Below are 26,338 nucleotides of genomic sequence, written 5' to 3'. Positions count from 1 at the left end.
TAAGCTGTAGTGCTCTGGTGGTACTGGCCCTCCATTAAAGAAAAGCTTCTGGATTTTTCCTGCTCTTTGAGGGTAGGGTCATCTGCTGTCCCGGAGTGTCCACTGCATCCTGTGAGGTAATTTGCTTTGTCGCAGTCATCGGCTTCCTCCCAGCGGGACACAAGGCAGGTCTGTCTCCTCCGTGAGTCGCAAAGTTCATGAGTGATTACGGTGGCTGTGGCATTGCTCTTCATGCCCAGGTCCAGATGTGACCTTCCTGGGTAAATCTGGTGACTTAATATCAATATATGCAACAGTAAATCACCAGTAACCAATATTACCAGTGCAGGGTTGCAGAAATATAAAATATATTTTTATGCAAGTTACAGTATATAGATTTCACTGCTATATATATTGCTAAGAAGTTGAGTTATTTGCTAGCTATTTATTTGGAAACATTATGTAAAAGGTATGCACAGGAAGGCAGTTTTATTCATGTAGGAAAGAGAATGATTAAAACACGTAAAAATTTGTAACTTCCTTTCTTACACTTTAATTTAATATAATCTTTTAGTTAAATTTTCAACACTATGCCCCAACTCTCTCACCTCTCCTACTGGAACAAGGGTTTTGCACTCCCCCCTGCTGGTAGGAAGAAGGACATACGCAGAGAGGCCCTTATTAACTTGTCAATCACCTACCATCCTGTTCAGTTCTGTCTAAAAACCTGGCTGTGAATATATGTTGGGTGTTATACACAGAATGTTACATTAAGGTGCAGGTAGGTCTGTTTCCAAAGCCTCTTCCTTTACCTGCTGACACCAAGCTTAAAAATTAGCCTACTTTAAATTAAGCCATAAATTTAGACTGGTAGAGCAAAAGTGAGAAAACTGAAAACTGCGAAAGGTCACAGGGGCTGTGCCGCTCACTGCATCACCACACTGCAGAGTGAAAGTAAACCCAGATTAATACACGTGCTCACTTTACATTAAACATTAACATTGTAAGTCATTTGTGACAGATAGATAATAGCAATTTTAAAGTATTTTGGTCTGTCAACAAAACAACAGCTTTCTTATACCCTGAAAAGTACTTTACTATGGAGAAATAGATATGCTTTTTTTGCTCAAGATTTCAGAATTTCTTCCAAGTACACCAACGCATAAGGAGGCCGTATTTCAGCTAGAAATTCTCATCTTATTATGTCATATCTGCCGTTTCAGCTGTGCACCTCAGTGGGAATTTATAGTGATGGGGGAATGGTGATTGAATGAAATCCACATATCTCTCATCCTATCTTGAATGTTCTTTTAATTTTGCTACACATATGATACTCAATGTTATCTTTTCAGTTATTGATGTGATCACGCAAATCAGATTAGAGTTTTCGACCTTGTGTATTGGGGACATCTTGCATGAAAGTGGTCAAAATGTTTTGTTCTGCAAGGTTGACCCTCATTGAAGTCCCTCAGCATTGGTGGTGACTGAAGGATGCAGAAAGGTCAGGATGATCACAATAGGCACAGCTATGTGATTATTCATGCCATGTTCATTACAGATCCAGAACATACCATCAAGTAAACTCAGAGTAAACATCTGAAATACAATGAAATCCTATTTTTTTTAGATACATTCTTAGCTTATTTATTTTCATCTGCAGAATCTTTCATCCAGTTCAGATTTGCCAGATTTGGAAACATTTTTTTGTACGTTTTGTAAATTTCCTTCTTTGTCTTACTCCAAGCAGATATGTCTTGAGTGTGATTTCAGAATTTTCTCTTTGGCTTTACTTTTGATATCGAAGCAGTTTGTATTTCTGAGTGCAGTTTCTTTGATCTCTCACCAACATGCACTGAATTTAGCATCAGAGAAGATGGTGTGTATGGGATACTGGGCAATGATTATATAATACATTCAAGGAGTGGTCAGTGCATGCATCAGTATGCCAAAGCAGGGTCACAGCAAGCGAGCTGCAGAGCCGTGATCTGGGTGGGATGCCAGTGCATCACAGGGCAGGGGCCATAAAGACAAGCCATCGTTTGATGTGGTTTGTTTGTGATGTGGCTTTTTCGTGGTTCTTTGGCCAGAAGCTGTTCCTTTACATTTTTACATTGATATATTAATAATAAATAACAAAAATTCTGCCCGGGAAAAAACACACTGTGAAATTTCATAGTAAAATTGTAAACTTGTTTTACAGTTTAACTATGTATTTTCACAGTTCAACCGTGAATTTTTTATAATGAATTGGCACACTTTTCTGGTTCTACAGTGAAATCTACAGTTGAACTGTAAACTTCACTGTCAGAATTATTAATGGCCAGAAGAGGTGACCATAAACTTCAAAGTAACACGAGAGTTCACAGGTCTACTATGAAACGTTCATGGTCGAGCTGTAAACTTTATAGTAAAACTGTGAATAATTAAGGATTAACTATAAACTTCACAGTTTTACTGTGAGCTTTCACAGTGGATTTTTTTTTGCCGGATGATTGCAGTTAGAAGCATCCGTTTTAATACTGACGTTGTTTAACAAATAATGGTAGCCTGTGGCTCATTACCCAGGAAATCTGCTAATGAGTCTTAATTCTGTTTTTCGTTTAGTTTAGTTCTTTATATTTAGTTGCTTCAGCTTTATTACAAGAAAAATTTGTTCTCTGTGAAGAATAACAGATGGAGCTTGCAACTGATTCCTTACTGACACATTGAATATTTCGTACTGAGGCATTTCTGGCATGCGGTGTCTGTGACCTTCATATCAGTGCCGTCTTCTCAGGGGCCTTGACTGACATACACCAGCTTGCAGAACGTAGATTTCGCAAACAGACTGGCAACCTCGACACCGGAGCTGAGAGCCGCAGCCTGCCCTCTCAGGGAATCTGTTAAGGAAGATGGGTCAGTTTAAAGGTGCATTTTATCCATGCTGGGCATCCATACTTCCCCACATTACCAGAGACGTCACTGCTGTTAAAGCTGCAAATTGGCTGTTTGTCTAGAATCCTTCCGGAATTAATGAAATCAGCAATCTCAGAAGAGCCTGATTAGTCACTGAGATGGCTTGATCTCCTTCCTGTTCTCTGTAGGCTATAAGTTGTAGTTTTAGGATTTTTCCCTGGCAGTAACTCACCTTGATTTATTTTATCATTTCGTTGTATGTTATATGCAGCTCGAGTGGCTGATGAGCACTTAATGAGCCGGCAGTATTAATTGTTAGGTAGCTGGTAGGATATTAGCATGACTCACGCCCCACTCTTAATTCACTGGCCCCTAATTTGGAATTAAAGTCAAAGTTTCTATCTGTCACATGTAGTTGTACTTGTACAACATACTGCAATGCTTTTTCTGACAGGTTCCCTGATTGTGCCACACAAAATTAGAGAAATTACGATCTAAAAATATTCGGAATTTAATACAAATATACCTGACATAAAAATATAGAAAAATCAATAAGATAAAAAACAATTAGTACAACACTTTGTGTGTAATGGGTACAAATATACAAGGGTATACTGCTGCGAAATGTGAGTGGAGGTGAAAAGGAAATGGGAGACATTGAAGGAGAGAGAGTTTGTGTGAATGTGTGTGCAGCTGCTGTTTGTCCATTCATGGGTGCAACAACGTAACAATCAAAGGGTTTGAGAACTGGAGGAAGGCAGTAAGGCGACTCCAGGATGAACTTTGGGAGGGGCCAGATTTTCATATGGAAATCCATTAAAAGCCATAGCGAAGCATCCAGAGGAATTAATTACATTGATTCATTTTTCCCAGCAACCCCTGATGTCACTATTTTGATATAATATAGCCCTACCTCTGCATTCATTTGATATATTTTCCCCAGTGTGACTTTTTATTTCATATTCTTCCCTTTGACCGGAAATATGACACACATTTAAATATGAGCTCCCAAAGACAAATGAATGGGCAGCTCCGCAACCCGCAGCGTGCGGATTTGGAGCATCCGTCAGCTTTCCATTATTACCACCCAAAAGGAGTAAATGAGCATCTTTTAGTAGGTTTGATAGGAAAAGAAGAGGAGGGATTCCGTGCGATTGGTGTCACTTTGGGAAATTTGCCCATCTGATTGGCTCTCTGCAGAATGCCAATGGCGACATTCCATTCTCGAAAATGGCTGCTCTGAAATTCTAAGTGTAGCTTGAAACACAATATGCGTCCAAACTTTCACTTTCCACTGTGCTGGGAGACTCTGCATATAGCCTTTAATCACGAGCTGAAACAGAATTACGCGGCTGAGATTACGCTGAGGCCATCAATTTACCAGGCTCTTCTCACGGAGACGCCTTCATGTCTGATTCATCAGATAGCACTGATCACTAAGGCCTAAGTGGAACATATTTCCGGCATGAAGCACCATATTAGCAAAACAAAAAATGTAAACCCACTTTGGTTCTGTTGGACACTGTAGGTGTTCTCCAGGGGGACTTTGTTTTGGTACAGCAATGAGTCATTTCAACAAATCACATTAACAGCGTAATAAACATGAACAGAAACATAATTTGCAGTCATAGGTTTTACTTGTGGATTTGACTGATTCATATCTGGTCTTGTAACAGGTTAATACCTTTTACTATATGTGTTGGTTGTGTTTCATGGCTGTTATTGCAATCTGTGTAAATGGCTGTATTTGGGAGACTTAACAACCTTGTTAAATTTGCAGATGGTACCAATTCAGGTGGTGTCACAGGCAATAAAGATTTAGCAAGAAGACCCATGTAGAGCTTCTTCAGATGAAATACGACCAAGTCAGTGGGGATTAATTCATACCACAAGTAGAACAATAGTTAGAGAAAACAGCAGCTTTTTGAGGCAAATGAATATATGCCGCTATGTCAGAATGTGGCCCCTGTAATTAAGGGGTCAAAAAGAAAAGGCACTGTCTGCTTATACTGTAGCTGCATGAGCACTCAATCTACACCCAAGGAAGTTGCAATGAAGGTTTACATTTGTGAGCAAGATTTTGGTGAAACTGCAACACAAAAAGTTATTGCTGATTTAAAGTATTACACTAATTTTAAAGGGGTTAGCAATAAATTGTTTTTTTTAATTTTTTATTCCAGCACAATATGTAGTATATGAGTTCAAAATGCCATTACAATTTAGACATCCTTAGCGTAATTGTGGTTAATTATTAATAAAGATCTCTGTCCACCTTGTCATCTTCAAAGATGACAGCATGTTTTCTAATGGTACACACCAGTTCACTAATACGATATACCTATACGGTTTAGAATCTTATGTGGTAATATTAGTGAAGCCTGAACTCATAAGGTGTTCCGTTACTTCTCATTGATAATTATGATTTTTGTTACCACAGCACCACCTTTGATTTTCCATAAACGGCACTGACCAATAGCATTTCCTTTCACATCTTACTCTTGGAGCATAACCTATAGTTGTGTCCTACACATTCCACTCCTGTGTGGACTGGCCGTTCCTTCTCTGCCAGAAATCATAATCCTTTTACTAGAACTTTCCTCCTGCTGCTTTTCTCAATTCCCCCTTTTCGTGTCTCCTTAAGGAAGGATGACACACTCCATAGACAGACTGAGCTGCTGCTTTCGGAGACGTGAGAACACAGGGGACTCGGAGACCACGCCGCTTCTCAGAGCCCCTCCCCAGGACCCCGAAATCCCACTGCCTGCTGCTCTCCACCATGTCTTCCCAAACAACGGGCCACTTTCCCCCAGCCATAAGAAAGTCATGGACAGATATGCTGGGAATAAAATCAGGACCACAAAGTACACTTTCCTCAGCTTCCTGCCAAAAAACCTGTTTCAGCAGCTCTACAGGTGAGTGGGCTCATCGTGCTCAGATGTGACCAAGTGAAAATGTAATCAAGTGAAAGTAAACGTGATTCTCCCTCTGTGTTGTCTTCACTTTGTGTGTGTGTGTGTGTGTGTGAGCGGGTATAACTATCCTTATGGGGACACAATGTCCCCATAACTTGATAAATATTCGTTTTTTTCCAGTTTCCTGGTCCCCATAAGGGGAAATTCTATTTTATAAAAATCGGTGACTGCAATGAAAAAACTAAAAATGCAAAAACTCTTTTTATTTTGCTTGGTTACTTATGGTTATGGTTTAGGGCAGGGTGGGGGTTAAGTTTGTCATAATTAGCGTTAGCATTTTTCCCATAGAAGTGAACAAGCGGGCCCCATAAGGATAGGTATACCCGACGTGTGTGTGTGTGTGTGTGTGTGTGTGTGTGTGTGTGTGTGTGTGTGTGTATATAATGCTGTCTATCCTCTTTACACAGAAACACATAACACTGCATGTTCCTTACCTGTTATTATGGATATTAATTTTATCTGTCACTTCAATGCAATATGTGATTCCTTAAGCCACCACTAAAACATAGGAGATATTTAGTTTGTGAATGATCTGGATTTGCTAAAATTTGAAACAAGCTGCTACTGATCATGCCAAAGCTTTTCAGTGGGTTTGAGCTCAGGCTTGACAAAACCATTTTAAAATACAGAATTTCTGTGCTGTTGATAAAGTGTCACAACGGTGCATGGAAGTTTTTTCTTTTAAGATGCTTAACAAAAGCTGCTGTTCTGTGAGTGAGGTTTCTTATCCTGTGAGGACATTATTCTGAGTAATGTCACCACTCAGAAGTAAACATAATCTTTACTTCTGACCTTTTAAAGACTGTTTTGCATTTACTTACCATGGGCTGTTTTTGTGTCTGCAGGCTCGCCAACATTTATTTTGTTTTCCTTGTTGCCATAAACTGGTTTCCGCAAATGGAGGTGTTCCACAGGGAGATCACAATGCTGCCCCTAGTGATCGTCACTGTGGCTTCATCATTAAAAGATGCCCTGGAAGATTTCAGAAGATACAAGTTTGACAGGATCGTAAACTACAGAGCAGCCTCAGTCTACGACTGGTAGGTCGCTTTCTTGTCGTTGCCAAATATAATATTGTTGAATGTTTTTAAGACATGTTTTTTAAAAATCCTGTCGGTGAAGTCGACCATTGTTTGCTGAGTGTTTGTCTCACTAAGGAATGTGGTTTGTCAGAAATGGCAGCAGGTTGATAATCATCAAAGAGTTCAATTAAATCTTTCTGAAAGTGAAACGTGTCCCCGGTGCTTCAGGCTACTTGACGCATGAACCTGTCACAATGTGAGTGCAGAGAAATCTGCAGTAAAGACCAGTAATGACCAGCTTAATCAAATAAAACATATAAATGAATAAAATCAGCATTAAACTGTTCAAGCTATAATTTAAATTATTTTTGTTATATATTATTTACATTTTCAGGGTAAAACTCATATTTTATAGTATGACTTCACCTAATAAGTATATTTTCAGCAACCATTTGTGCAGTATAAATCAGATTTTTTCCTATAGTAAATCGTATACACCCAAATAATATACATATGTACTTCTACGCGGCTGTAAGTCATATTGAAGTTGGTTTTATGATTCTTACTTCTGCTTGAAGTTCAGCTTGAAGTTTAGTCTTATCAAGTTTTTGAGTTTTACTTCCTGAAAATATATGACACAGCAATTTTTTAAAGAGGGTTAAGGAATGTTACACTTCATGTAGCTCTCTGGTAAATTAATCATATCCAGTAAAAATTGGTATGATTAAAAAACAAATGACAATGCAGTAGATTAAAATGAAGATTGAAAGAATATAAAGAATTTTTTTGAAAAAAAAATAGTATAGCATGATAGTATTTTTATGTTTGCCACTGTGTCAGCTTGTTGTTTCTGCCCTGGGGCAGGACTTAGGACCCAGGGGTTTGGCCTGGTAAGGCAGGTGTGCTAATTGGCCGATTACCTGCCTGAGCATTTCAGTCATGCAGCTGACAGAATCGGCGTACAGTCATTCCTTCCTGAAAGAGCTGCCTATGAGCGACACCTTTGAGTACTTCTTCAAACCTTATGAGGGGCCATCACAGTATCAAATGTGAGCTGTGGAAGAGATTTCCTGTTGAAGACACTGGGTGAGCAGCCATGTGGCTGAGGGATCTTTTGACCCGGGTCATCCAGGGCTGGAGGGGGAAGACGGAAGGAGAGGAGACAGTGAGGACTTTGGAGTCCAATCTGCCCTTTGAGGACCTTGGGAGGAAGGCACAGCCCAACAGGAGATATGCAGACAACAGCATCAAGACCAACAAGTACACCCTGTGGTCCTTCATCCCCATGAATCTCTTTGAGCAGTTCCATCGCCTCGCCAACATCTACTTTGTGGCAATCGCTGCTCTGAATTTTGTGCCGATCGTCAATGCTTTCGAGCCGGGTGTGGCTCTCATCCCCATCTGCATCATCCTCTCCATCACCGCCGTGAAGGATGCCTGGGAGGATTTCCGGAGGTACCAAGCAGACAAAGAGCTCAATAACACCCCGTGTCTCATTTATAGCAGGTACTGTGCAGACAGGAGCTGCTCACACTGTTGAACATGTCACTGTTTTGTGTGTCTGTCTCACCTGAGTTTTCCAACCCAGAAAATGCTCAGCAGGTTTACATAAGTTCACTTCAGGGTTCTCTCTTGCTGTGTTTTACTCTGTTGTCTCACTCTTTGAAAGTCCCAAGTGAACACGGGTGGTGTATGATTTGGTTTTTCCAGTGCAGTATCAAAGAATGTAGCTCAATGCCTCACATGAAATGTCGCTGGTCAGATGATCGGAATTGCACCCCCATGCTAGAATATCCCATCCTGTTTCAAGTGCTCTGAGGTGCAGAGATATTGAAGGGGTGTATAGTGAAGAACTGAGTCTTGGAAGGGATCTGCTTCTGCTGTGACATGCGGACACTTCGCACCCCAAATGTGTCTTTGGCACACGTTGTTTATGGAGGATGAGTGGCTGTTTCAGGCAACGGGGTCCATGTCTTTGCATGTGGTCCGGATCAACTTCAGAACTGCGGGTCACATGGAGTCCCCAGCTTTACTGACCAGTCAGGCTGGTGGCAGGCCACTAGTTAAGCTGCTAGATATCTGATGACAACAGGTTTCTAGTTAAGTTGTCGTTGCTTGAGGAAAGTTATTATAGCACATCAGATGTCCGTGGTAGTGACTTCACCATCCTAGTCCAGCCAGGAGTTTCTTCGGATGGGTTCATGATCGTCAGATGGTGCTTCTCTACACAGAAGCAGTGCTTTGTTGGGGACTGAGTTCACAGACTGCACCCAGCCCATAGCCTCCTGAAACCCCCACTCTGTGACAGCACCTGGCAAACGCACCCCAACACTGTGCCCATATGCTCACGCTGACAGCTCCAGGTGTCCAGGTGACGGCCTTGCCCGGCTCTGTGATCGAGGGTGACGCCTGCATATGTGTCCTGATGCCACCAGAGTACTTGCTACATCATCAGGCTCATGTTTACCCTTCGGGCAAGAATAACGACAGCTGTCTTACGCAGCATTTCGTGTTTTTCAGACATAGTTTACGCAGTCAGCCAGAAATGCATACCTGCCTGTTCAACTTGCCAGGCATGTGGGCTGTGACGTCACCTCCGTTGCTCACAATGGTATGAAATTGATGTCAAAATAATGGTCTAGTGTTATTCTCAGGGTATTTAACCTCTGCACAGTGTTATGTTGTACCTGATTGCACAAGTATGATTTGTTACATATTATGTTACAGCATGTTATTGACTGCTGATAAGAATTGTAGGTAATCATTGCCACTTAGGGCATATTAGAAACTAAGTCAGTCTTAAAACTGGCAAGCGGGGGAAGGTGGGGTGAGTCTGTGCAATCACTGATTGTATGTGATACAGTTCCCAGCAAATCTGTGTGCAAACAAATAAGAAAGGGAAGTTCAGGATTGCAGATGGACCACAGGCAGCTGGATTGTACAAGCACTGACTTTGTGCTTATAGTCCAGTTTGGGGCCTGAATTCATCTAGGATGTCATCAATTAAAACCGACAACTTCGACAACTTAAAGGAAAATATGATCATTTGTGTACTTCAAGGTGCATTGCAAGCTGCTGTCCTTTACTCATCACTTAACTTACGTAGATTTGAACAAAAAACAAAATCATGGTAGCTGAATAGTTCCTAATGCATTCTAAATTGCGGGTAGAGAATAAATAACATGACAAGAAAACATTGAAAACTTTGTCTGACTTACGAAGGAATGATTTTTCTTTTTGCAATTATGACTAAGTTGCATGATGCATTAACCAATATGCCTTGGATCGTTCATTCGTTTTCCATTGCAATGTGTTTTGGGGAAGAATGGGGTTTCTCGGGGGGGGGGGGGGTGTCTCTTATTTCTGATAATTTCTCGTATAACAATCAGCAGAATTTAAAAGTCTGTCTTTCACATTTGTGAAAGCCTTTAACCATAAACTGGAAAGGTTTATCGACTTGACTTCTCAGTGTTAAAAAAAAAAAAAACGTAGCTGAGAATTTTTAAAAATAAATGTGTTGCTTAGGAACAATTGCAGAGCAGAGACTGAAATTCTTTTGGGTCACAAGGAAGGAAACAAGCACATAAAATAAACACCATTTCTGAAACTGACAGAATTAACCCACTCGAGATACTGCAAGGTGAGAACAAGTAGATATTTTAATGCCTGAGCGATAACAGGCATCTGTCATTCTGCAGAGTTCAACTCATTTGTTTGTTTTTTGGAATGGAAAATAGAAAATTGCATTTCAAATACAGAAAGTACAGAATGTTGTAGCAGTGCATCTGGCTACCCAAAGAGCCCACAGCGTCCTATTTACCAGGGGCTCTAAACCAAGGCCCAGTGCCCCCTTGTGGGCTTTCTAGAGAGCCATTGTAAATTGAGAAAATGTTAATATTATCATCTGCTTTTAATAGCGCAAAAATGTTCACAGTGGACAACCCCCCCGGAGAAGGTAATATTAAAGCCCCAACCCATTTCTTAGTCATTTATGTAATAATGCTTTAGTAGTGGGGGCTGCTCTGGTTTAGGAATTGTTGAAAACCCCTGGGTTGCAGCATTTCCGTACCAGTGAGGTGAGCGTCTTAATTAGCTTTACTGGAAGGTGTTGCTAAAGTCTACACAATACTGACTAGACTGACATCCTTGACCTGGCATATTCATATCTCTGAAAAATCACTTTCTATTCTCCTAAGACTCTGGTATTTGTCTCACATCAGTGCCCTGCAGTCTGTTTTCCTAAAAATACTCTTTGGAGACCAACCTCCATACCTCTGTGTCTAGTTCAGTACCTGCCTGGTGAGTAATTAAGGTCATGTGACCTATGAACCCTGAGCCTTTGAAAGTAGGGATGCAGCAATGCTTTTCTGTGTTAGGTTGTTTTTCAGTACTTGTGTTTGGAATCTTGTCACGTGGCTGAATTTAATCATTGGGGAGGCGGACATATACGTGCATGTAGCAGATTATTAATAGAAACAGTGTGGCGTCCGTCATCCAGCACTGTTTGAGGAAGGTGTGGTTTGTTTACACAGATAGGTGGTGTGGTGATACGGGCCTGACAGGATTCCACTGCAGTGCGTCATGGCATGCGGCATGCTGCCCCCCCTCTGGCGTCGCCCCCGGGCCATGCTGATATCCTGTGTTCCGGAAATGGAGGTCTGGGCCCCCACCTAAAAGCAGGCGGCCACTGGTTTTCAGTCTAGCTGATGTTTTAACGCCAGTGGGAGCAGCTGGTCGGGGTTCTCTGAGAAACATGCTTCATGTGTCCAGTCAGCATCTGGTGAACAAACACCAGAGATGATCACGAAAACATCACAGAGAACAGCATGTAGCTGCCAATGCGTTGGGGGAAGAAGATGAAGGTCTTCAGTCCAGCTTTGTCCTGCTCTCTTATATTGTCACAGCTCATAAGACATCAGTACTCCCGTATCACCTTATCATTAGTATCTCCTGAGAAAACATCGTCCAGTATTCACATTGGACTCTCCCACTAATATTTACATTGGACTCTCCCATTAATATTCACATTGGACTCTCCCAGCAGTATTCAGATTTGACTCTCCCAGTAGTACTCACATTGGACTCTCCCAGCAGTATTCACATTCGACTCTCCCAGCAGTATTCAGATTTGACTCTCCCACCAGTACTCACATTGGACTCTCCCAGCAGTATTCACATTGGACTCTCCCAGCAGTATTCAGATTTGACTCTCCCAGCAGTACTCACAATGGACTCTCCCAGCAGTATTCAGATTTGACTCTCCCAGCAGTACTCACATTGGACTCTCCCAGCAGTATTCATATTGGACTCTCACAGCAGTATTCACATTGGACTCTCCCAGCAGTATTCACATTGGACTCTCCCAGCAGTACTCACATTGGACTCTCCCAGCACTACTCACATTGGACTCTCACAGCAGTACTCACATTGGACTCTCCCAGCAGTATTCACACTGTACTCTAACACATACTCCTTCAAATACCATGCTGAATGGGCTAACAGCAATGCATGTGCACGGCCATTGACAGAGCTGTGGGTGTTCTTTCCTATCAACACTATCAATTTCCTATCAACACTGCTGGTCACAGAGTTAGAGTAGGACAGCCTATCAAAGACCAGCTACTTTATCATTCTGTGTCACAAGAGGCCCTCCCCAATCCATCCTGCCCCAGCACTGGCAGCTACACTATATGGGCAAAAGTACTGGGACACACCTCTTAAATTAATCATTGAATTCAGGTGTTTCATTCTGACCCATTGCCACTGGTATATAAAACCAAGCACCTAGCCATGCAGTCAGGTTGACAAACATTTGTGAAAGAATGACTTCTTCTGAAGATCTCAGTGGATTCAAGTGTGGTGCTGTCATGGGAAGCCACCTTTGTAATAAATCAGTTTGTGAAATTTATTCCCTGCTAGATATGCCACAGTGAATTATAAGCGGTATTATTGCAAAGTGGAAATGTATAGGAACAACAGAAATTCGACCATGAAGTGGCAGACTATGTTTACAGAGTGAGGTCGCCGACTATTGAGGTGCATAGTGTGTAAAAGTCGCCAACGCTCTGTTGACTCAATAACTGCAGAGCTTCCTCTGGCATTAGCCCCATGAGCCTGGAGCTTCCTGGAGCTTCATGGAATGGGCTTCCATGGCCAAGCAGTTGCATGTAAGCCTCACATCACCAAGCATAATGCCAAGCGTCAGATGGAGTGGTGTGAAGCTTGCCGGCACTGGGCTCTGGAGCGGTGGAAATGTTCTGTTGAGTGACAAATCATGCTTCTCTGTCTGACAGTCTAATGAGTCTGGGTTTAGCGGGAGCCAGGAAAATGTTACCTGCCTGACTACATCGTGCCATCTGTAAGGTTTGGTGGAGGAGAGATAATGGTATGGGGGTGTTTTTCAGGGGTTGGGCTGGGCCCCTTAGTTCCAGAGAAGGGAACTCTTAATGCTTCAGCATAGCAAGACATTTTGGACAATTCTATGCTACTTTGTGGGAGCAGTTTTGGGAAGACAGCCCTTTCTGTTCACTGTGCATGGTCCATAAAGACATGGTTGGGTGAGTTTGCTGTGGAAGAACTTGACTGGCCCACACAGAGCCCTGACCTCAACCCCATCAAACACCTTTGGGATGAACTAGAATGGAGATTGGAAGCCAGGCCTTCGTGTCCAACATCCGTGCCTGACCTCACAAATGTTCTTCTGGATGAATGGGCAAAAATTCCCACCGTCACACTCCAAAATCTTGAGGAAAGCCTCCCCAGAGCAGTGGCAGCTGTTATAGCTGCAAAGGGGGGACCGACTCCATACTGATGCCTATGGGTTTAGAATAGGATGTCATAGAAGTTCCTGTAGGTGTAATGGCCAAGTCTCCCAATACTTTTGTCCATATAGTGTATGTTCTGCCAGTACATCATGACCTATACTCACATCACAGTCAACTGTAAAGGGTTACACAACCATTTCAAAGCACAAAGCACCTCGCTGTCCTTTAAGTGTTCTTAGCCTTTCCTTGATCTCTGCAAAATAACTGCAAGCATGCAGAAGGAAGCAAAGGATGAGCCATGGTGACACACCAATGCAGAGCGGGTGTGATTAGAGGGGCTCAGAACGCGTCTCCTGAAGCGTGTAAACTTCTCTTCCTTCAGGAAGCAGCAGGACTTTGTGCTGAAATGCTGGAAGGACGTGCGAGTTGGAGACTTCGTGAAGGTGGTTTGTAACGAGGTGATTCCGGCAGACATCCTGCTCCTCAACACGTCAGACCCCAATGGGGTCTGCCACATGGAGACCGCTAACCTGGACGGGGAGACCAACCTGAAGCAGAGGCAGGTGGTACGCGGCTTTGCTGCCTCGGTGAGCATTTCATCACGCCGCCGCGTTCGGACAGACTGACACTGGGCTCGCGGGTCCATCCCATGAGTATAGTTCTTCACAACTAGTATGCGTATTTTGAAAAGGAAAGAGTCTTTTCAGCTGATGCATTCACTTTGTGTTCTGAGAATATAACACAGCTGAGTTGATTTCATTGAATTTTCTCATGTTTAGTTGAACCAGCTGAATGTGGGGAGATCATACATGTCTTTCATTAGAATAATACAAAAGCGATATCAAACTTTATTAAAAAACCATAAACAAATATTTCCTACTAAAACCATATGATATCATCTATGGTAAAACGTAAAATTCATATAAAAATTGTATATTTTTCATATAGGCTTTTCCCTTGAGTGCCAAACATGTCAGGTGTGTTTTTGGTATGAATGTGGCCAAAATCATATAAGAAAAAATGCTGACCTGCAGCATTACAACACATCAAAAACATCATGCGTGGTCGTATGTAATTGCAATGCAAAAAATGCTTGATGTCCCTACATGAATCATGCTGTTTTTTCCACATGGGATGAGCCTTGGGATGACCACCCATGCAGCTCTTAATTAGTGCCTCAAAAAACATTAGGGTGACTGACTTTACATCACTGTAGCAATCAGGGCCCAAGTTTGAACAACAAACACACACACACCCCATGAGCAAAGATCTGCACTACTTTTAGCACAGACATTTATTTTTTTTGCTGACTCATCATGGATGTTGTGTAAACAGTGTGTGTCAGTGATGATTATCGGATTGGTCATCAAACTGCTTCCATGCAAATCCATACAATTATTGAATAGGTCCAGTGGAAACTTTGTGAAAGTGACGAACGATTGCTCCTCGCTGCAGGTCTAACCGGTTGCTGGATGAATCCTTGTATCGCTCCAATCTTTGCATGCTATGCGCCATGTAAGATGCCGTCCACAGTCACTGGCATCTCAGCATTCCTGTACTGCCAATGTGTCAGGATCGGTGGGGCTTTGAAGGGCGCTACTTGAATGTCAGCATACCATGCATGTGGTGAGGTGTCTGCCTCGGGTGTGGTCTGCTGCAAGCTCCACTATATCACAGCAGCATTTAACCTTTGCTAGATGCAGGACTTGACAGCATTTGGCAAATTAAATGCTCGGTCATTCGAATGAGTGAAGTCCACTTGCTTCGGTCTCTTTCGGGTTTTGTTTTTATCTCTCTCTCCTCGCGGTGGATATTTAGTTGCTCTCACAATTTTCTTGACACGTCTATATCCTAGTGTTGAAGGAATTATATTTTTAGCCAGTAACTATGGCAATTTTTAATTCTGTTCTTAAGCGAGTTATGTTCACTGATTTATTCCTTAAGAATATAACTTAGCAGTCACTTAGCAACGGGCTAAACTGTCTGTAAACATTACTTTGAGCCATGATAATATTGCGCTTTATTTGCTGATGTTCATGTCCATGGAGTTGGCACATGCCTGGTCTGCACTGTGCTGCAGAGACCTACAGTCTGCTGGAGCAGCTTCCCAGACTTTCTGCTTTTCTCCATGCACGTCCGCTGTGACAGACCACGTCACCCACTGTATGCTTCCTGCCACTGGCTCCAGGCTCCTATAGAAATAACTGAATCAGAAGTCAATGGTGATTGACCACAGGATCAGTGGATGTTATACCAATAACTGAAACAGAAGAGGAATTAGCTGTATACCAGGGTTCTTCAACTCTGGACCTCGATTCCAAATCCAGGCCATGTTTTCAGTTCCCCCAGGTAGTTGTTTAATAATTACTGATTCTGATTGGTCAGAGGCTTCACACCTGACTGACAGGTAAAGGAAGGCTGGAAAACCAGCAGTGCTCGGACCTCGAGGAGCGTGAGTTGAATAACCCTGCTGTATACAGTAGCAGTACTGTCATTCAGACACACATGTTGACCAAACTTATCATCTGAAAATATGAATTGTATTATTAAAGGCATTCATTTGTCTGTTTTTCAGAATTGCTCATTTCAGCCAGAGCATTTCGGCGGCACCGTGGTCTGTGAGAAGCCCAACAAGAACCTGACACACTTTAAAGGATACCTGTAAGCTGTCTACCTCACCTCTACCGGGCACTGCGCTTTGCTTCTGTTTCTTTAAAGGATACCTGTAAGCTGTCTACCTCACCTCTACCGGGCACTGCGCTTTGCTTCTGTTTCTTTAAAGGATACCTGTAAGCTGTCTACCTCACCTCCGCCGGGCACTGCGCTTTGCTTCTGTTTCTTTAAAGGATACCTGTAAGCTGTCTACCTCACCTCCGCCGGGCACTGCGCTTTGCTTCTGTTTCTTTAAAGGATACCTGTAAGCTGTCTACCTCACCTCCGCCGGGCACTGCGCTTTGCTTCTGTTTCTTTAAAGGATACCTGTAAGCTGTCTACCTCACCTTTACCGGGCACTGCGCTTTGCTTCTGTTTCTTTAAAGGATACCTGTAAGCTGTCTACCTCACCTCCGCCGGGCACTGCGCTTTGCTTCTGTTTCTTTAAAGGATACCTGTAAGCTGTCTACCTCACCTCCGCCGGGCACTGCGCTTTGCTTCTGTTTCTTTAAAGGATACCTGTAAGCTGTCTACCTCACCTTTACCGGGCACTGCACTTTGCTTCTGTTTCTTTAAAGGATACCTGTAAGCTGTCTACCTCACCTCCGCCGGGCACTGCGCTTTGCTTCTGTTTCTTTAAAGGATACCTGTAAGCTGTCTACCTCACCTCCGCCGGGCACTGCGCTTTGCTTCTGTTTCTTTAAAGGATACCTGTAAGCTGTCTACCTCACCTTTACCGGGCACTGCGCTTTGCTTCTGTTTCTTTAAAGGATACCTGTAAGCTGTCTACCTCACCTCCGCCGGGCACTGCGCTTTGCTTCTGTTTCTTTAAAGGATACCTGTAAGCTGTCTACCTCACCTCCGCCGGGCACTGCGCTTTGCTTCTGTTTCTTTAAAGGATACCTGTAAGCTGTCTACCTCACCTTTACCGGGCACTGCACTTTGCTTCTGTTTCTTTAAAGGATACCTGTAAGCTGTCTACCTCACCTCCGCCGGGCACTGCGCTTTGCTTCTGCTAAGGGAGCTTATCACACACGTGCCACCAGATTGGTGTGTAAACAGGACTTCTGTCAACCTCTTCCTGTTTTTATTCTGCCCCAAGATGAAGACACCAGTGGCATTAAAAGATCATAACCCTCTAATTTATGCTCACAAATACAGCATTGCATCTTTATGAATATATGAATATATGATTGTGGTAAGATATTTAAATTGGAAACATGGCTAATGAGGCTTTTGCTACATTCATTAGTTAATACATTGACTCTAAGGTACCACTTGAGTGAGTAATGGTAGGCTGTGTTCACCTGAGATGCTGACCAGTGAAGAAAGGCTGGTTATGACTTTAGAGTCCTCAAGTATACATCTGTATGGGGGAATAACTGATCCTGATGTATAACAATTTATCATATCTCACATCACATCATATCACATCACCAAAGCCGTTCTTGCACAGTTCCCAAAGGGGCAGGTCTTTGAAAAGGCCCTTTTACAGCTGTCTGTTTATCAGAGGGTTGTCCTTGGTTTCCTACTATAGTGGCTGATGGACAGGCCAGTGCACTGCTGTGGTCTGGCTCTTTTGGGCTGCTCCATCTCTTTATAGAGGGCACTTATTCATCTTGGTACTCTCAAACTGGGTTTCTCCTTTTTTGGGGGGTTTCTCCTTTTTTAGCAAACTTATTTTATGATCTTGAGAAAACAACTTTGGCTATGGTGAGATCATGAGAGAAATAAGAGAAAAAATTAGACAATGATGTACTCTATGTCCTCCAGTTAAAAAATATAGACAAAGCAGTTGTGTTTTGACATGAATAGGGCATGTTAAAAGTTCCTCGCTTTGAGTTTTCTTTCAGTTCTTTAAGTAATACATGGAAAGCAATCTTATATTTCTCTTTCTTCAGAAAAATGATCTGGGGTGAGTTTCCCGAAGCGTTCTTAACGCTACGTCGTTCTTAAGTTCTGTGTTAAAAGATAGAACTAATGAACGACGTAGCGTTAAGAAGGCTTCGGGAAACTCAACCATGATCCGTGACTCAAATACCATAAAACGAGCCAAAGAAAGCTACCTAAGGAACGCACTTCTTCCGTCACCCCTCACCTACCACATTACAGGTTTCATTACAGCTCTGTGTTAAATACTTCTTAAAAATACAGAGAAAACAATCCGGTAGCTACATATAACCCAAGCTCGACAAACATGTGGAACAGCGAGCTAGTTCCAGTAATATCAGATAATGATAGTGATTGGTTGTCCACAGGGAAAACATCATTCTGTGCAACAATATTTTTATGTGGTAGCTATTAACTACGATGTAACTGAGGTAGCAGTAGTGTAATCGACAAAAGATGTAGAGCTAGTTTCAAACTAGCTAGTTTTAACGTGTGATTTAAGGTACACTTTACACCCGACCATACGACCGAGCTTACGCTAAGCTGGTGCAACCCACTGCTGTACTCCAACGTCCCAACCCATTTGTTGATGCATTGATCTTATGTTGGTCCTGTATTGGGGGTCGGCGGAGCCTTTCTCAGAATGGGTCCGGACATCATGACCCCCTAGTGCTAAACAACCTTCAGATAAATTATTTGTCAGTCCTGGACAAATGTGCTTTGCTGTGTGGCTCTGCGTGCTCAAGTGCTCATGCTGGGCTGATGAGGTTATAGCCAAGAGGTCCACTCAGTTTGACTTGCTTTGGTTTATGGCATCAGTTTTTGCATCATGGGGTGGGTGTCATACACATTAAGCTATGAACTCGGGTGCAATTACAGCTGAATAAATTAGAATTGGATAAAGAGTTTTTTGTCTCGGCAGTTATAATGACAGGACTGATGATAGGAAATTTGACTTACACCAAAGCAAAGGTGCCAGAGCCCTTGGCCTTCTGCTTGCGGTTAGTGAGAAGAAGAGCTGTCCGTGCTGAAGGCTCATTAGCGTTCATCAGCTGGCTGGACTTGCAGAATCTGCCCTCTACCCAAAGCCCCCATCATGAACACACTTTGTGTTTCCCCCATAACAGCCTCACTTCGTTAGCCATTATCAAAAAGCTCATCTGCATCTGACAGCACAGTCTATTAAGGATTTACGCAGCCAGCAGCTCATCCATTAGCCAGCCGTAAAGGGAAACTGCAAAACTTGCAAGAAAAGAATGATACCGTAGCAGGAATGATAACTGAAATGACTGGTATTTAACAATAACACGTTGGGACGGATGGATGCTTAACATTTCAGAGCCATGCCAGAGAAGAAGAAGATCGGTTTTGGCAGAGAAAGTCTGCTGCTGCGGGGCTGCACCATGAGGAACACTGACAGCGCCGCCGGCATCGTGGTGTACGCAGGTACTCCCTCTGCTACCGCCTCAGGCTTCCACCTCAGGCCTCCTCCTCAGGTTTCTGCCTCAGGCCTCCACCTCTGGCTTCTGCCTCAGGTCTCTGCCTCAGACCTCCTCCTCTGGCTTCCACCTCAGGCCTCCTCCTCAGGTTTCTGCCTCAGGCCTCCACCTCTGGCTTCTGCCTCAGGTCTCTGCCTCAGACCTCCTCCTCTGGCTTCTACCTCAGGTCTCTGCCTCAGGCCTCCTCCTTTGGCTTCCACCTCAGGCCTCTGCCTCAGGCCTCCTCCTCTGACTACTGCCTCAGGTCTCCTCCTATGGCCTCTGCCTCATGTCTCTGCCTCTGACCTCCGCCTCTGCTCCTCCCTGTCTCTGTTCACTGCAGCCCTCCACACCTTTAAATGAGTGTTGCAAGATATGATTGATTAAAAGTCATTCTCAGTATCTCAGTGGAAGTTAAAGGTGTGTCTGACTGTTCAGTTCAGAGCCTGACACTGATAACAGACCATCCTTTTCCTTATAATCTCACTGAGGCTGCATGCCTTGCTCTTCCTAGAAACCTTCATTTGCTTTGATTTATCAATGCTATATGTTCATAATCCTCAGCAGGTAATTTGGGAAAGTGCTGACTTAGAATGTTTATCGGTGTATGAGCTGAAAATAATCATGTTGGTTTTAAGAGCACCAGAGAACTTCTTCCTCTTGGTTTCTATATTATTTTGATTTTAAATTAGGTCATCAAACAGTGACAGTAGGCTTTGCTGATTAAGCAAATTAATGTATCTGTTGTAGGACACGAGACAAAGGCCATGCTCAACAACAAGGGGCCGAGATACAAGCGCAGCAAGCTGGAGAGGAAGATGAACACTGACGTGCTCTTCTGTGTGGGGATCCTCTTCATCATGTGTCTTATCGGAGCCCTCGGTAACGTGACAGACCGTAAATGAAAAGCCATGATCGAGTAGAGAGTGAAGAGAAAATGAATGTGTGAAAGAACACAGCCGCTCTGCCTCTCTCCACATAGGCCAGTACTTCTGGCTGGGAACATTTCCCAGCACCCCCCCGTTTGTGCCCCCGGACAGCAGCAACGTGTACATTCCTCCATCCTTGTCGGGGTTTTACATGTTCTTCACCATGATCATCCTCCTGCAGGTACAGTTTACGTGTGTCTAAGTGTAACTTGGCATATCTCTCCAGCACCAGGTCCTAAAACGGTAATGTGTCTGAAACCAGCCGCCGTATCCCGCTTTAACAGGTGTTGATTCCCATCTCGCTCTATGTGAGCATCGAGCTGATCAAAGTGGGGCAGATCTTCTTCATCACTAATGATGTCGACCTGTACGACGAGGAGACAGACAGCCGCGTGCAGTGCAGGGCCCTCAACATCACAGAGGACCTCGGGCAGATCCAGTACGTCTTTTCGGACAAGACGGGCACTCTTACCGAGAACAAGATGGTATTCCGGCGATGTAGTATCATGGGGACAGAGTACTGCCACAAAGAAAATGGTGAGCCTCCATCACTCTGCATGATCGGATGCCCTAAAGAAAGACACTTTACATCAGTGTTTCCCAGTATGGTCCTCGGAGACCCACAGATGGTCCATGGTTTGCTCCTGGTACGCAGGGAGCTTGGAGAGAGCAAAAACGTGGACTGTCTGTGGGTCCCCAAGGACTGGGTTGGGAAAAACTGTACTATATAGTACCTCCAGAGTAAAATGATACTGCAGAATGCATCGCGGAAGTCATTGTCCTCCAAATGTGCCGTAACACGCCATGTCTATGAATGTTGCTGTCCGCTAACAGCACTACGCCTGGCTGCCCTCGACGAGGCTGAATCGGATGAGGAGGATCCCGCTTTCCCGCAGAAGAAAGTTCCTTCACGGCTCCAATTCTTGAAGGGGAAAAGCGCCGCTGCTCTCAGGCGCTGTAACAGTGCCCGGGCTCGCATTGGCGTGCGTGGCCAGGCCGAGGTCACGCTCAGCCCCCACAGTGATGTGGCCTTCAGCAGCCCCCTGGTGAGTCACTGTCACGGCCAGTGCAAGAGGTACAGTGAGCCTCTTTGTGGAGGAGGTGCAGTGCACCTCTTAGGGCAGGAGGTGCAGTGAGCCTTTCCGGGCAGAAGGTGCAGTGAGGCTCTTAGGGCAGGAGGTGCAGTGTGCTCACTTTGAGCAGGATGTGCAGTACTTCTCTCTGGGCAGGAGGTGCAGTGCTTCTCTTTGGGCAGGAGGTACAGTGAATCTCTTTGGGCAGGAGATGCAGTGAGCCTCTCTGGGCAGGAGGTGCAGGGAGCCTCTTTGAGCTGGAGGTACAGTGTGCCTGTTTTGGGCAGGAGGTACAGTGAGCCACTTTGGGCAGGAGGTGCAGTGTACCTCTTTGGCCAGGAGGTGCAGTGCATCGCTTTGGGCAGGAGGTGCAGTGAGCACATGGCCCACTTTAATGGGCCATGTGCCAGTGGAAGTAACAAATCAAGCATCACACACAGTAAACACTAGTGCTTGAGACAGAGGGATGTTAATACAGAGCAGGGCCAGGCCTACCGTCTCAGGGGGACAACTGGGGAAGTCGGTATGGGTATCGCAGCCCGGGCTTGGGGGCGGGCAGTGGGAGGAGTTGTGTGTCCTGGTCCTGGTGTGGTGGGCCGGAGCAGTGCTGTCAGGGTAAGTCTGGGTGGGTCATCTCTGGATTGCTTAGGGTCCATTACACAGGAGCTTTAGGTGGGATTTTTTAACATATTCCATCTTCTTTGCCATGTAAAATATGCATGCTTTAGTGTAGGTGGGCCTCTTCTTCTAGGGAGACCTTCCATCCTTCCTGAAAAGGATGCTCCTGTGAACTACATTATTATTACATTAGAGGTTTAAAGGTTGAACTGCATAGATATTAATGGTCTAGCTTTAATGAAGTGTGTTTATGAGAGCACTTTCAACTTGCAAACCGAAGCAGTGATTATTCGCTCATTGACACCCGAACAAAGAGAGATGAGTTACTGTTACCGGTAAAAAGCCCCTCTGTCCATGCAGCAGCCCACCACTGGGGACCTTGTACAACACTGCAGCTGTAAGCCATCCCCAGAAACCGTGAGGTCAGAGAGCACCTTCTCACCCAGACGCACATTTCTCCCAACTCTGCATCACGTTGCACCGTGCAGTAGAGCCGACACTCTTTCTCAATAGACGCGATCGACAGCTTGCTGGCACCCAACGTGTCCCTAGGGGGCGCTAATGCGACTCCTCCTTCTCCTTGAAAGCACCAATTATGGTTCTTCTCTGCCAAATTCCGGGTCACACTCAGAGTATGACTTAGCTCATACCCTGCTGGAGCTCTCTAAGGCAGGCAGAGGGCTTTTTTTAGTATGTGGTGTGAGGCAGACAGACTTCTGGGTGAGACAGGAATAGAGATTCAGGCATCCCTGCAGGCGGAGCGTGATGCTCTCGACATCTGGCAAGCGAGCCCGAGTCTCCCTGGGGCGCTGCAGAGCCCCTTCGCACTTAGCCAGGTGACTAACCGCTAATCTCCTCTGCTCTTCCTCTCGTCTGCTCCGCAAGACCCAAATTTGACCGTGGTCATGCAGGGTCCGGCTTCCTGACGGGGCCCTGGTACCACATGCTCCCAGCATGCTCTCCATATGGGCTGGGTCTCTCCACATCCGTGGTACTATTTTTCCTTGCGTGAGCATATGGGCACACTGTGGCAAATTGACCGTGGATGGTGGTTGCAGAATTTTCAGCGTGCGTGCACATCCAAGTCACCTGATGCCATTGAGACACGAGTTACTACAATAACAAGTCAGTGGGTTTCTTTTGGCTGGCTGCCGTCTCCTGCCCTTGCTGAGAAGCCGGATCTGTCCATAAGTGCTTCTTTTCTACAGTATGACTGAAGGGAAATCATCTGTTCAAACAGTGACCTCCTACATTTCCTGGAGAATCACTGTTATGTTCACCTGCATATCCATCGGAGTTACTTATTTCTCAAAGCTGGTGATCATGTGATCATGCCTCCTTATTAGCTAATTCACCAAAGAGCCAGAGCTGAGGTCACACTCAGTAATGCTTTATAAAACCATTACAGTGAATCAACAAAGAGAATACTGTTCCATGTCATCCATAATAGCATTTTATTATCGTTATATGAATGTCAAATACAAAATGATGGCTATCTGTGGGGATTATATAGTCCCATTCTAGCGTATACAAGTGACGTAATCTTGCTGTTTTGGGTGGGCACTCTCAGTTTAATATGTATAATGCGACTTCCTAGAAAACTGTTCTGGACTGTACCCCTATTTTGTGGTCTGCGTAGCGTCTAACTGGCATTAGCTGGCATGACGAGCGGTTGCTGTAGAAATGTAGAAGACATGCACTGGCTTAATTAATGGAGTTAATAGCTGTAAAGACATGCCAAGCGAAACAGATTGCGTGTCCCGAAATGAAGCTGGCGTCCTCCCGCTTCGAGAGCCAGGCTCATTTCAGCAGAACTCGCTCCACACGTCTGTGACCGCACTGTGAACCCGTCACGCAGGAGACCGACGTGGCGCCGGACTGGAGGCTGCAGCGGATCACCGGTGACGAGGCCGGTCAGATGGAGGCGTGGGGCCGCGTGAGTCGCATCGGCGGCGGCGCCTGCTACATGGACTTCTTCCTGGCGCTGGCCGTCTGCAACACTGTGGTGGTGTCCACGGCAATGCACCCGAGGCAGAGGGTAGGCATCCCCGCAGCGGCTCTGCCCCAACCTCCACTCATCACCTAGAATAACTGTAGCTATTCAGCTATGACGGAAATCAATAAAAATAACGCAACATAAATAGTGTCTTGTCAACTGGCGCCTTTCCACCGTCAACAAGAACTGAGCCGTACCGCAAACTGGTGATTTTCCATTGCAAAGTATGCAAGCCGCGTCTGACCCGTATGTTTGCTGACGCGGCGGTCCTGCTTACTAGCCGGGCCGAGAGTATGACCAAACCAAGCTGGTGTAGTCACCGTCCGACTGGAATATTTTATATATTCCATGCCGATGCATGGAATATATAAAGGGGAAAAGGGCATATTCTATATATTATTAGTAGTATCACACATCACAATGCATTGATGCATTGCAAAAACTCGGAATCTGAAAATTTCAAACATTTCTAAGAAGTACTATAGAACTATAGTACTACAGAATAGATTTGTAATGCAAATTTGCCAGTGATGTAACGAATCGTAGTCGATCCATGATCCGTAAAGATATCCCTCACGGTTCAACACGCACATGGAATAATTGCAAAGTTTAAGCATAATTGCGTGAGATGCAGTTTTACTGCTGCTTTGAAACATAATAATTCCCTACATCTCAATGCTACAGAAGCCCATAGAGGACATGCATTCTGGGCTTGAAATTCATTTTGCACTACAGGGGAGAATCCCCCCCCCTTATATGTAGCACATGGAAGGGAATTATAGATCTTCAGTGGCAATGCAATAAAATATGTGCCGATTGAATAGCCGTAACCGTGGAGCTTTTTGTGGCATCCCTCGCACTTTAGTCGAATGCTGTTTGTGTGTCTAATTACAACTTTTATTTTCCAAAGATGACAGCTTCTGTTATTTTGTGATCTCAAGAAAATAACTGTGATCTCGAGAAAACATCTTTGGCTAAGCTGAGATCACAAGAAAAATAAGTTATAATCTCAACATAACAAGACAGAAAAAGGTTATGAGGGATGTCCTCTATGGACTCTCGTACGATGCAGAGGTGCAGTGAAACTCTTTCATGTGTCAAAAGTCTCAACATTTTCTAAATAATCCAAAATTTAACTTTATGCAGTTTCTTTTTTGCAAGGGTCATGCCTGGTCATGTGTCCAGTTTCTTAGATCATCTGTCTTAAAATGTGCGGTGTAAAAATGTAATTTACATAAAGAGGTCAGAGCGATAATCTGGGCTGCGTGTGGGGCAGCGACAGGACCACTATTAAACTGCACCCCTGATCTGCGGATGCATCTATGTATATAAACCCAGTTCCATAACCTCTTCCTTTTATCCATGATTTATTTATGTCTTTGGTAGACATATAACAGTGGGCACAAGTGATGTGGCCCCTAATTATTTATTTAAATTGAGTCATTTTTAATTCAGTAGAAACTATGTCACTTAATTAATCACAATAAAATAATCATATTCATTATGAAATATTACACAAGTGTGTTAATCTGCAAATCAGATAAATTGCTGGTTTAATGTTGTTTAAAGCTTTTGTACTTTAACACTAAACATGGTTCTGAATATATTATGTTCGTGTTGCAGTAATGATTATCGTTCCACAATTTTTAAAAATCCTTGTAATTGAAATGACCCACTTCTTATAAATATGATATTGTAAGATCACACTCAGTAGTTCAGAAATGTATTATTTAAGTTTTATGCTCAGTTAAGTGCTCTGTTTCATGCACTATTTAATCTAAATTATATATACTGCTAGTGATGTCATGGTACCAATTATATATAGCAGATTCTGCAGAGGTGAAATTCTGCCAGCAGTTAAACCCCCGTGATCTATGAGCACAGCAGACATTCTCTGTGCTAAATGACTCCATATCTGTGCTTCCTTTCAGTCAGTGCACAGTGCTGGCATAGATAGGAGGGCACCTGCAGACTCCCCTAATGCCTCAATCAGTGTTTCCCAGTCCGGTCCTTGGGGACCCACAGATGGTCCATGTTTTTGCTCCCTCCCAGCTCCCTGTCAGACAGTCC

General features: G+C 44.0%; 1 protein-coding gene across 3 annotated transcripts in view; it reads left to right on the top strand.

The window, feature by feature from the left end:
• Nucleotides 1-26,338, top strand: part of atp10b (ATPase phospholipid transporting 10B) — a 65,904-nt gene that overhangs the window by 29,228 nt on the left and 10,338 nt on the right. The window contains exons 2-11 of one of the 3 annotated variants that reach the window (XM_072717712.1): nucleotides 5,516-5,786; nucleotides 6,692-6,886; nucleotides 14,015-14,219; nucleotides 16,208-16,293; nucleotides 19,514-19,620; nucleotides 20,403-20,534; nucleotides 20,635-20,762; nucleotides 20,866-21,118; nucleotides 21,416-21,627; nucleotides 24,131-24,310. In XM_072717712.1, coding sequence (XP_072573813.1) covers nucleotides 5,521-5,786; nucleotides 6,692-6,886; nucleotides 14,015-14,219; nucleotides 16,208-16,293; nucleotides 19,514-19,620; nucleotides 20,403-20,534; nucleotides 20,635-20,762; nucleotides 20,866-21,118; nucleotides 21,416-21,627; nucleotides 24,131-24,310 — 1,764 coding nt within the window. In that variant the 5' untranslated portion in view covers nucleotides 5,516-5,520. Of the gene's footprint in view, nucleotides 1-5,515; nucleotides 5,787-6,691; nucleotides 6,887-7,822; nucleotides 8,375-14,014; nucleotides 14,220-16,207; nucleotides 16,294-19,513; nucleotides 19,621-20,402; nucleotides 20,535-20,634; nucleotides 20,763-20,865; nucleotides 21,119-21,415; nucleotides 21,628-24,130; nucleotides 24,311-26,338 lie in introns of those variants that run through there. The other 2 variants (XM_072717714.1, XM_072717715.1) reach the window with 2 other exon arrangements.

Source organism: Paramormyrops kingsleyae, chromosome 10 (genome assembly GCF_048594095.1).
Source record: "Paramormyrops kingsleyae isolate MSU_618 chromosome 10, PKINGS_0.4, whole genome shotgun sequence".
NCBI classification, from domain to species: domain Eukaryota; kingdom Metazoa; phylum Chordata; class Actinopteri; order Osteoglossiformes; family Mormyridae; genus Paramormyrops; species Paramormyrops kingsleyae.
The sequence above is the reverse complement of the archived record's forward strand: the minus strand, read 5'-3'. Positions and strand labels throughout refer to the sequence as shown.